This window comes from Gavia stellata, chromosome 4 (assembly GCF_030936135.1).
Source record: "Gavia stellata isolate bGavSte3 chromosome 4, bGavSte3.hap2, whole genome shotgun sequence".
NCBI lineage: Eukaryota > Metazoa > Chordata > Aves > Gaviiformes > Gaviidae > Gavia > Gavia stellata.
This window is the reverse complement of record NC_082597.1, coordinates 62,264,885-62,277,495: the sequence shown is the minus strand read 5'-3', so window position 1 is coordinate 62,277,495 and position 12,611 is coordinate 62,264,885. Positions and strand designations below refer to the sequence as shown.

Below are 12,611 nucleotides of genomic sequence, written 5' to 3'. Positions count from 1 at the left end.
TCTGAGGCTTGTTAGCTTCCTGCAGGCTTCAGTACAGTGCAGAATCAGCAACATTTTGTTGTTTTAAATATACGTATAATATAGGGAAATGGGTTGTAGTCCCTTAAGATTACAGGAATTGACCCTTTCAGTGCCATCACATTTTAAATAATTTCCTGGCAGATTTTTATTACTAGCTGTCATCAGAACCCTCTTAGGTACGCTGCTCTCCCCACAGGGCCTGTCCCTGCTTCTCTTCTGAACTTTGCTGTCCTGGAACAAAATAACACTGTCCTGATCCAAAGTCAAAGGAATTTTTTCCATTTCCTCGATAAACATTGGAAACAACCTTTAGCCTCCCCAGATTTAAACAGCCCAGGTGTTGGCAATAGAAGGGGTCATTAGACTTTATTCAACACTCACACTCTCTCTGTTGTCATTCCATAATAAAAAGCTTACTATCCATTGCCTGTCTTCTTTCAGGATAATCAATTAAGAATTAGAATCCAAGAAGGAAGGAGAAAAGGGAAACTTTTGCAGGGAAATATTATTGCTTCCAATGGGATTTTGCACATTATTGACAAAGCCATGGACAACGTGGAGCCAACGTTTGAAAGCAGCGAAGAGGTAAGCCGTAAGCTATATACATGCAATGTCAGACTTTCTTTTAAAATAGTTCCACATTAATTGAATGCAAAGAAGGATGGCTGACAGCAGCTAGAAAACTCTATTGAGCCATTGTGCATCAATTCAGAGAAGCAACATTTAAAGTGAAAGGTAATGACATAGTTTCCATAGCAAACAGACATTCGCTCTTCTCCCAAGTTGGTCCATGGAGAATTTGGCTGTACTCACTACATTTGAGTGGCTCCTTGGGAAATTGGCAGTCACGATCAGTGCATCTCACTAAATTCCAGAACAACATACTAAAAGGAGGGACATCTGGACAGATATCAGGCAAGACTTGTATTCGAAGCAGCAATCCCTCCCTGCAAAAGGCTAATATTATAAAACCTGATAATTTTGGATGCTTTGGGTTTTTTGGTGCCCTGCTTAGTGTGCTTCCTTGAGAGTTCACTTCTTTATACAGTGTTTTTGCAAATATTTTATTTCTCTGCCCTTTCTCATTGGGAATGAAGAGATAATAATTCTTTCGCCATACACACACTGTTTGTATGTTCTGTCACTACACAGTATTTCAGGACTGTAACAAACTCTAACTATAAGCCAGTATAGCACCAGGACAAGAGTGCTACCATCTCAGCCATTTCCAGACATCACCAGCCACCCAAACAATAAGGAAACCCAAATGTATTCAATCTGTAATAACTGAGTCTCATAGAGTAATTCAAAAAGTGTCTTATAAGAATTGGTATTTATGCCATGTTCCCAACTGATATAAATATTACTTTCATCTTATTTTAGGAAACCATAATGTCAGTACTTCAAGATAATGGAAGATACAGCCAATTTACATCTTTGATAGAGGTAAGGATCGAGAAGATCAATTCTATAAAGCTATTTTCAGATGTTCTTCAACATTAGTATGTAATTTCACTTTTATTTTTAAACCAAAACAGAAAACTGGCCTGGGAATGGATTTACAGCAGGACAAGAGACCTTACACAGTCTTTGTTCCAAGTAATGAAGCTCTGAGTAAGATGAAGGCTGAGGCTCTGGATTATCTGCTTTCTGCAGAGGTATAGTCTTTCTATAATGCAAATCTTTCTTAGATAATAGATATGTATGTAGATATATAGTAGATGCATACATACATCATTTTCCCATGTTCATCTAGTTTAGTGTTCATCTAAACTAAGCTCTTATGATCAAGGCTTAAGCCATCTCTAACAATTAAAGATCAAGGTAACACCTAGAGAGGAATGGGATTTGGGATCTCCCATCCTATGAAGCAACACCAATCACCCACACCAGGTCCTTTCTCCCCTTCTCTTGCCCTGCCAGCACAGCCTGGACAGCCACATGGCAAAGCCCCAAACCCTCTCCTGGGAGGTGTCACCCTTGGCAGGGACAGACAGAGGGAGCAGATGCCACAGGGCAGGTTGCGTACCACAAGCTGAGCACCACCACTGACCCAGAGGTTTCTGGTGCACCAGCCGGTGATGCCATTCTCATCCCCATGTCCTCTCACAGGCCACATTGGGTTTGTACGACACATTTTAGGCTAAAACAGCCTCTTTTCTGCTTGGGCAGGGTTCGTGGAAGCTGCTGGAGCTGGTCCGATACCACATGGTTTCCAACACTGAGGTAAGCATGGCCGCTTTACTGACCCAGGGCGTAAGAGCATTTTCAAACCCTTTGCCACTCTGAAGGCAGAGATTTTCCAAGAACAGCCTCCACTCAGTATTGCACAGCAAAGCTGCAAAGGACAGCTATGCCTCTGCCTCTACTAAGGGTAGTCACATAAAGGTTGCTAGCAGAGAACACAAACCTTTTGCCTCAGTGTCACTAATCAAAATAAAACCCTGCTAGGAGGCATGGGGTAGTCCTTGAATCATGACAAATTAAAACTGTGTTGTGTCACACTGGTGTGTTACATGCAAGTAACTATTTCCATTTTAAAATACACCTTTTGGTGATGGGGACTTAGCCCAAGTGGGGAAAAAAAAAATGTATCTATACAGTTATCCTGAACCTGAGACCCGCTACCTTAGCCTGCTGTGGGAGAACTGCTCTCAGGGGGTACTGTCAGCTTGGCAGGGCTGCAGGAAGGAGTAGCAGGAAAAGTACTTGTTGCTATCAAAATCAAGCTCCCTATGAGCCAATTCTGCTAAGATTAGCCTTCTGTTTATCAGAAAGAGGTGGTTTTGTCATCCTCTAAGTAAGCACCCCATTTTTACTTCCTTTTTCTACTGGAAACGAAGAACAGAACCCAGCAACACCCCCAGCAACTAAGGCTAGAGGAGACTGAAGTTCATCCCCACCCCAACCCCTGCTGCAGGGAAGGAAGGATGTGATCGCATCCTTAGTGAAAGGCCCCGCTCGCAGTGTCAAAGACAGAGGTCACTGCCAGCACAGAGCGGGATCAGAGGGAGCAGGGGCATGAGATCCACATGTCCCTTCACGGGATATCAGCACCACCATTTCCACAATGGTCTAAGGATGCAAACAGGGCTATTTTTAGGGAGAGGTGATAACTTTGCTTAGAGTGGTTGCTATAATTAGGAGAAAAATTAATATCTCTTCACGTGCAGCAACCAGCAAGCTCAGTCAAAATGTAATCACTCTAACTTCATTACACAAGCAGGTTAGTCAATGCAAGGCTGCCCACGTAGCTAGAGAAAAGCTGGCAGGGTCATTCGCTCACCCTAAAGAGAAAGGTGGTCTTTCCTGTGAAATCCATCTAGATTTGAAAAGAATAATGAAATTACATTTCTTTCAATCAATTTATATTCATTTCAGCTAGAGATTGCCAGCCTCATCTCAATAGAGCACATCAGAAGCATGGCGAAGCAGTTCATTTACTTTAACAGGACCAGCACTGTAAGTCAAAGGCAGCTTTCACCTGTGAACAGCCCTCTCTGATCTAGGCAACTGTTTGCATGCAGAGGGGAGTAAAAAAAGGGAGGAGGGGAGACATTAGCAGAGGAATTTCTTGCTATAATGAGGCAGAATTTTTCAACTTGCCATTCCCGTCTACTGTTAGAAATCAGTATTATAAAAGGATGCACAGCAAATGACTGGTATATAAAGACAGCCTGCAGTTTCTTTTTTCTTATGATTAGCCCCAGTCCAGGAATGATCCTCATTTATGCTCTGCCTAGTTGTTGTTTTTAAAGAAAAAATCAACTATTTCAAATATTTTAAATCATTCTGTTACATATTTTGGTTATTTTAAAGACTTCTCAGTGCACACATAGATATTCTTTTATTCTCTTTAATATTACAGTCTCTGATCCTGATGAACCTAGTGAACGCATTTTTAAAAGGTGTTAATTTGTTAGTACTTTTGCAAAACCAAACTTTTATTTTATGTTAACTCCCTTCTGTTCTTTGCATATTTTAGCCAAATCTGAATGTTCCAGAGAAGAGATGAAAATTCTTGTAAAGGCAGAGCAATTGCACGAGTAAATGCAGAAAGAATACTTTTTCTTTTTTTTTTTTCTCCTGTGAATTTGGATAGATCCCAGATTCTCTCTCACTTTTTCTCCCCTTTGTCAGAGAAAGGGCATGCTTATGCCCACTGAAATCAGTGCCTGAAGTTATCAGTAGTGTTCTCATTTTGACCAGTCTTTTAGTCACCAGTTCCACCAATGCAGATTAAGAGGAAAACTTTAGATACTGCTGTTGTAGACGAATATTCAAGAAAATGCACAACTATATGCATGCTTCTTGCATAAACAAGCATAATAGAAAATAGATAGCAAATTGAAAACAAGTATGACTAGCAATTCTTGAAATTAAATTATCAGAAATTGGGAAGCTATGAAAAAATTATTATTAATAATAATTTATTGTTTCATAGGGACAAGTCTTGGTGAGTGGAGAAGAAATGGAAGAAACAGATATTGTTGCAAAAAATGGTCGTATTTACACTCTTGCAGGAGTCCTTATCCCACCCACAATTGTTCCAATTCTACCACATCGGTGTGACGAGACAAGAAGTCAAGTCTCTATGGTAAGAGAATCACAACAAATCAATAGCTCTTCACTGCTCCATACAATGTTCTCCAGCTTCCTCTTTACTGTTTTCTCTGATATTGTCCATAAAAAGGGGGATATTTTGGGAAATTAATATATCAATGACATACAGCCACCTGGCTAGCAGTACTGCACAAATACAAATAATCTGTAAATAGGAACTAATATGAGCACATCCTATACCACTTCAACTCATCTAGTTCTTGCAGTAGCCCTTTTAAATATGTTGTCTCTCTGGTCAAACTTTTTCCTCCAGTTCCTGAATTCCACTTGTACATACAAGCACATGGTCAGTAGTGTCAAGTTCCCAGGGAAACTATTTTGGATAAGTATTATCATTTCTACTAAATATCCAGGGAAAGGAGCCAGCGAGTTAAAATATTAACATAATAATTAATTTTATAGTAATATATTAGAAATATGTTATTTTCAGAAGCCACAATTATCCCTAGCCCTGCTTTCTTCCAGTTGTCTTCCAATTAGGAATTACAAAACTGTTTCATATTTCAAAAGGTGGATTTCAACATACCTTTTGTTCAGTTTGGTAACACAGTACAGGCCTTTACATTTGGTAACATTCAGGTACTATTTCTGGTAAGAAGACTGAGTATCAAACTGAGCTTTTACCTTGCAGTAAGTGTGGCTCCAATGAGCTGTTACTGGACTGTGTTCAAGCATGTATCTGGGCCAGTAACAGTTCCAGTACAGTAATGCAAAACATTTACTATCTTAACTTACAACAATCCAGAACCACAGCCTTGAGAGAGGTTCCCAGCAGAGCTGGACAGCATCAAAATTTAATGAAGAAAACAAAAGAGCTGGCACTAAAGAACTATTACCTCTGGCAATAACTACAAAGTGCCGTGTGTGCAATATAATCATAAACCAGGCAGAGCGCAGAGCTGCAATCTCCAATACAAAAACCAATCAACACCTACCAATAGAAATTACACTCCAGTAATTTGAATTCCCTACCAGGAACCTACCTACAAACTATGTCTGGCATCGATCAATCCTAAAGCAACACTATGAAAAATTATTTAAAGACAAAACAAATACCATCTGTCACAAAAATTATTCCTCAGACTGAAGTCAGGAACTTTTGTCAGCTTTGAAAGCCTCATGCGTAGTTTGAAATATAGTTTAATATCCAAGGCGTTAAGCAGAGCACTGCTACCAAGGCGAATACCAGAGGGAGCAGTGGCTTTGCTGTTCTTACCTGCCATTGTGCATCTTCATCACTCTTGGAAAACAAGAGCAATACCACCTTGTAAATACTACTTGTGGCACCAGTGAAAAGTGACAAACCTTGTAGGAACTGGCAGTTGTACACACCTATAAGAACTGTACACCCCTAAATATGAAACCATTATGCTAACACATACATATCCATGTAACTGTACCTGAATGCTGGTAATAACCACAGGACTCAGTATCTTGTTCCACCTCCTCCCAGAGGTCATCACTCCCACAGCAGACTTGGTGGAAGTGAATATACGTCTATGCTTCAGACACTTCAGTGCAAAGGCAGTATCTTTACCTACTGCTGAAAATGGGCAGATGGACCTTGCGTAGAATTGCAGACACATTGTCCTGTGTCCCCTCTGCAGCATGGCAGAGGGGAGAGACAGGACTCCCATCCTCAGGAAAAGGAGGGAGCAGGTACATGTCAATGGCTGAGACCATCCCAGGTGGAGAAAGGGAGAAAACATGTGACACTGAGTGGCACTGAGCAGCAGGGAGAGCAACATCAACAGCGGGAAACACTTTCCACAGCAATAAGCCAGATTTTTAAGTTCTAAAGGAGCAAAGAGGCACTTGCAGGGATTTTCAGAAATGCAAAGAAGGTTAAGAGCCTAAGTCAACTTCAGCCATGTCTACACAGCTTATCAAAGAGCTTTTATAAAGCCCAAATAGGTCTGACCCACAGACCTTTAAAACATAGTAGCGGCATTGGTACCTCAATTATTTGCTGCCAAAATGCTTTTCTAAGTCTGATCCTTTATTCCTGTAAGTGCTGTACAACATGAGAGACTACTAAATCCAAACCAGTACCCGATTATTTCCCCACAGCTCCAGTGATAAATCTGTGGGGAAAATGCCGTAATCCAGGTTCGTGGTCACTTGTCCACTGATTATGAAACACAGTGAAGTAGCACATCGGATGCCGGCTCTAGGATTTATTCTAACCTGGTTGAAACACAAGACATTAGCAGTCATAAGCAACATGGCTTTGACAAACTCTGTATGCACACACTGAAAGGCTCAACCTCTCTGAAGTTATTGTATGTGGAGCCTGTCAGAGGACTCACCTTTAAAACTGCCACTGGAATTTATATCTCCTCAGTGCTGTAATTGCCAGTCTCTGTCACCACCACATGGTGATAAATTAGCTAGTGGGAAAAGGCAACTGAAAGGTGAAGGCATAAAAATAGTTATACTCCGCTGGATCATAGCGGAGTACAGGATCTACAACATGGAAGCAAAGAATATTTTTCTCTCCGCTACCTATACATAAGACAAATTTCTGTTCACACTGTCTGTGTATGAGCCTCAACTAATTTGTGGTCTTCCTAGGAAGAAATAAAAAAAATCTCATAGAAGTTAAGTGTACAGACTGCACCAGACCCTCAGACAATATTAGTTAATATATTATATCGGGTTGAGCAAACAACGCCAGCACATTTGTGCCCATGCTTATCTTCTGTTTAGGAAGCTGCCAGTTCTTTAGAAGAAGGGAGTGGGGGAAGGACAAATGAAGATAAAAAGGGGAAGGTGGAAATGAACAACCACTTAGCAAAAATCAGAGCCTGTGGATATAGCCCTGATGCTGCTGTTGGGTTCCAGATCCATGCTGTGACAATTAAAAGTCATAGAACAGACATACTTAAAATTTGCAGGGTATGTCACCCAGAAGTATGCATTTCAGTAGTTGGTATAATGCTTTTTCAATTACTATCCTTATTGTTTTCATCTAGGGTATCTGTACAAGTTGTTTATCTCATGCATTGGCTACCTGCCCGCAGGATTCAAAGCCCATCGTAAGTGACATTTCCAGACAGATTCCCCATTTGTACAAAATGCATAGAGGGAAGGGGTCCCCATATGTTGATTACTGCTCTCCCAATATAGTGAGCAAAAGAACCAGATATGAGTACAGGAAACTACATAAAAATACAAATATAGGCAGTACTTCAGTCTCTTTTTGGCAATGATTGAAGCATCAGGTAATTTCAGCATTATTTTGCTTGCTGTTGCAAGATCCCTCATAGACTTCATAGAAGCTCTGACTCTTTTCTCAGGTAAAGTAAGATCTATTTCTGACAGGCTTTGGCAGAAGAGAGAGTTGAGGAATGAGAATTGCTACGATTATGCTTTGAGAGTTAGTAAATGAAAAATGGAGGGGGATACATTTGAAATAGACCTCACATCTGTTAAAAATTTCCTTTTGATTAAGCATCCTCCCAGAAGTAACTGTCTGCAGAAGCAGCTTCAGAAAGGATTGAAAATCTTCCATCTGCTTTGCATCTAGGAGATGCAAATCTGGCTGCATATTTCTCCACGTATGAAACTCAAGTCTAGCTACCACAGGAATTTCATTCCCCATGTTGCAAAAATTCACTGGTAGTTAGTCCTATATGCCATATTCAGTAATAACCTATATGCTATTATTCAGTAATAATGAAAAGAAAGTTCATATTATGAAAAAATATATAATTTAAGAATTTTTTTAAATGCAACACTATAGCAAGGTGTTTTCTGTCCTCCAGTTAAATTATGTTGCAATATTAAGACTGTATCACAGAACTGTACGTTGCTTAGAAATACTAATGCTTCCATTTTGTACATGTTCCAGCCTTTCTCAAAACGGAGATGCATTATTGAAGGCCCCACCTTTCAAAAAACCGGCTGTGCTAGAGCCTGCAATCTAACAATAAAGGTATAGAGTTACAGTTCCTTAAGGTGAAACATATATAAAAGTTTTCCAAAATATTGTCTTTTGCATTTTGAACTTTCCTTTTGGAGTTGAGCGGTGTTTGAGATGTCCACGCAGTTTCCATACCCTTCTACAGGGGGCTGAGAGGAGCAACTCTAAATCTTAGAGCAAAATACCAGGCAAATTCCAGTGAGGTTTTTTAGCTGCCATACATTATTGACAACAACACTCTCAGACTCTGTAACTCAGGATTTTTCACATAAGACTCCAAGCCCAAATGTTGTCATAGCCCCACAGAGCTTGACGCACAAAGAACAGGCGAGCTTGGTCCCTCCTGGTCCCAGCCTTTCCTGACCCAGGACTTCACACAATACTGGGTAACAGTGAATGGGAAACGCTCCCGAGAACCACGCTCCATTTGCTCTGCTTGGCAAGTCTAGTCCTCGCAGAAGTCATTAGTCCCTAAGAAGTACTTACACCTTTCTGGCTCCTGGGGCTCCTAAATAGGCTTCTGCATTTCATGACCACCATTAAGGAACAAGCAGAGAATTCTACAAATCTGTAAGCTTTGAGAGCCTTTTGCTAATTCCCATTTCCCTTGAATCACACATGTAAACGAGGGGACTTTTCCAATACACTTTCTGTCCTCTTGATAAATAAATGGTTCAAGCAGCCAATTCATGAATAAAACAAAAGCTGCAGCAGAGAAAAACATTTAGGGCTGCGTAGCGGCTAAATCCCACACTGGTGCAGAGGGGAAGGAGGAAGATCAAAGCAGCGTGTCTAGCTTTCACAGCATCTCCCTGGCGTAAAACCTATCTTCGAGTTCCTGATCTGAGATGCAAAGGAGACGGCCTGCCTCTGAATTGCGCTGCGCTGCCACAGGCAAATGCGAGAGTGCACACAATATGAGCAGACACACAGAGGCACGTTCGTAACTGGTGACAAGATGGGGATTTCTAACACTGATGAGTCTGATAAGAACAAGGGAAGGATCTGGTGGTCTGTGCATCCCCTTCTTGAGCTGCCAACACCCCTCCTGGTTTTCACAAGACCACTGCAGCAGTGGCTCTGGTTCAACACAAGCCTTTTAAGAGCCAGCTACTCCTACAAGCCTTTGCCAGAGGGCCAAAACACGATGCAGAGTTGTCTTTTGTGCACTGCGTCCGCACTAAGGCACTGGAAAAGAGGATGTTTGCTTCATTTCACAGGAACCAAAGTGTTGCAAAGGCTTCTTTGGCCCTGACTGCAGTCCGTGTCCGGGAGGTTTCTCCAGACCCTGCTCAGGGAACGGGCAGGTAAGCAGAGCCCCCGGCAGCACCCTGCACTGCCACGGGGGGAAGGACAGGCTGTGTTCCAAAAGTCCCTGAAGCACTTCTGCACAACAGGCATGTTAGGCTTCACAAGAACTGCACCCTCTTATTTGTGTCCTCTGATGGCTGTGAATTTTGGGTTCAGTTTTATGGAGGAGGGAAAACAAATCGGTCTCCTCTCAGATGTCCAAATTGCAGGTTTCTGTGGTTCCAACACACGGCACACAGGCAAGGCTGGGCCTGGGTGACCCACTCTGATACTTTTACTTTGCACAACACAGGGTAATGACCCAGCTCGCTATTCTCACTTTAAAATTGCAAAGGAAGGTAGAATACACAGCAGCCAAGTACCAGCACAAGGAAAACTTTTGCTTTGAAACACCTTTTTCATCGAAGCTGAAGTTCTTCCTGGTGGTCTATCACAGTCATAATATGGACAGATATATAGTCTCTCCCTGGGGGAAGGATAAAGATTTATTTCAATTTATACATAGAAATCACCTCTCTTCCATATCACAGTGCATGGATGGCCTGGGTGGAAATGGGACCTGCATTTGTGCTGAGGCATTTCAAGGCTCGCGCTGTCAGTTCTGCTCAGACCCTGGCAAATATGGACCTCAGTGTGACAAAGGTAAGTACAGCCGTACTTCCTCAGCCCAACAGCGTGGTCTATTTCTTCTGGACCCTAGTAACATTAAGGTAGGAGTTACCTGCTTGCTAAACAGTCTCTACAGAGGATGAGAAAGATCTCTCTGGGGTATTTTCATTTCTTACTTCAAAAGGATACATCAAAAGCCCAGAGTCAGTGAAAATCTCACTGATTTAGTTGGGCTTTCTGCAGGGACAATAGCTTGCTTTGTATTAGTTTATTGTTCTTTTCATTTCTGTCTCACTCACATTAAGTAATTGAAAATAAATTCTTTGCTATTCCATTCCCATCTGGTATTGCCCACAACATAACAGATTCTGCCTGCAATGACAAACATATGTAATCTAAGAACAACTAGATCTATAAACAGATTGTGTTTAGGGCCACTTCATAACCATCTTTACTGAATAATTTCTGATCTATTGAATAGCTTATAGTTCTGGCAGTCATTTTCTATATACTGACAGATTTAATCCTACTATGTCAAACCATACTACATTTGAGAGTCTACAGAATATACAACATCAAATATAGATATATTCCCCATCTACATAATCATTTTTAGTCTTTTTTTGTAATGAAACAGCCTGTCATTCATGAAGCATAGCTCACCCGAAGGTTCAGAGGCACATGGACAAAAACAGAAGGACAAATCCCATAAGAAAGTGTGGTATTGCTTAAGCTCCAGTTCTGCCAAAGCAGTACGTGTTGGCTTAACTAGTCACCACCAGCACTTCTTGGGATTGCAGAAGGCTTGCGGGCTGTGTCCTTTGGGCACATTGCTGTGCTTCCCAGCAGCACTAATCAGCCCAGCCCCAGCAAAGTGCTGGTAGGTCTGTGCTGCTGCTCCGTGTACTAGCCCAGCACTGTGCAATTTGTAGGATTGTGGACTCAGTATTAAAAGGCATCCCATGTCACTGAAATATGCCAAAAGTTGTGCAATTAAATAACTTTAGCCTTAATAGCCTGGGACATAGTATTTAGTTCCTACTTCTCTGAAGTACTTTGACTTTCATTGATAGGTAAGTGCACTATAAGACAAAATATATTTTAAATAGTTATCCATAAAACACACCTGAAAAGACACAGATATGATAAATAAAGAATAAATCCCCCAACAAAGTGAGATTTTAAAAATACAAAAGTTTAGATTCTAGAAAAAAAGGAGGACCAGATTCATAAGAAATACTATGTAAGGATAGATGCCTTTTACCAATATGGAATTCCACATTGTAATTTATCTCAATTTATGAGCTCAATTTATCCCAAGTGATGAGTGACAGGAGAAGAGGAAATGGCCTCAAGTTGCGCCAGGGGAGGTTTAGACTGGATATTAGGAAAAATTTCTTTACTGAGAGAGTGGTGAGACACTGAAATAAGCTGCCCAGGGAAGTGGTGGAGTCACCATCACTGGAGGTGTTCAAGGAACGTGTGGATGAGGCATTGTGGGACATGGTTTAGTGGGCATGGTGTTGTTAGTTGATGGTTGGACTTGATGATCTTACAGGTCTTGTCCAACCCTAGTGATTCTGTGATTCTGTGATCTCTGGTAGAGTGCCTCTGCATTTATGGGAAGTGCAATAACCGAATAGACAGTGATGGGATCTGTCTTCCTGGATCATGCAGAAGTGGATACACAGGGAAACTCTGCGATAAGCAGATTGTTCCCTGCGAGCCCTCCCTACAGCTCTGCCATGCACATGCAGACTGCCAGCTTAGCGATGGTGCAATGAGGTAAGTCAGTAACTTGCATCTAATTAATATTAACTATGATGCAGCTTTTCCTATTTGCTTGATCAAAATAGCACCTTGTAGCAGTACACAAACATCAGCCACTGAAATACTGCTATGCAGCGAATAATCATAAACATGCACCATCGCCGCATCGACCTTGAGTTGCAAGATAGTAATTAAGAGTTCTCAATGCCCTATCCTGTACCTTATATTTAACACTGATAAGATAGGTGCATATGGATCTGTCGTTGTTCAGAAGGCTGCCTTCCTACCAACATCTACAAAGGCTCTTAGGAACCTTTTATTTCTAACCATCCCTTAGTGAATTAGGAGTTTG

At 41.3% G+C, this 12,611-nt stretch overlaps 1 protein-coding gene across 1 annotated transcript in view; it reads left to right on the top strand.

Annotated features, from left to right (window-relative positions):
* Positions 1-12,611, top strand: part of STAB2 (stabilin 2) — an 89,529-nt gene that overhangs the window by 25,462 nt on the left and 51,456 nt on the right. Inside the window, exons 13-23 of the mRNA XM_059816492.1 lie at positions 463-606; positions 1,405-1,467; positions 1,560-1,679; positions 2,194-2,247; positions 3,403-3,483; positions 4,466-4,618; positions 7,620-7,682; positions 8,498-8,581; positions 9,790-9,876; positions 10,411-10,522; positions 12,094-12,274. Coding sequence (XP_059672475.1) covers positions 463-606; positions 1,405-1,467; positions 1,560-1,679; positions 2,194-2,247; positions 3,403-3,483; positions 4,466-4,618; positions 7,620-7,682; positions 8,498-8,581; positions 9,790-9,876; positions 10,411-10,522; positions 12,094-12,274 — 1,142 coding nt within the window. The remainder of the gene's footprint in view (positions 1-462; positions 607-1,404; positions 1,468-1,559; positions 1,680-2,193; positions 2,248-3,402; positions 3,484-4,465; positions 4,619-7,619; positions 7,683-8,497; positions 8,582-9,789; positions 9,877-10,410; positions 10,523-12,093; positions 12,275-12,611) is intronic.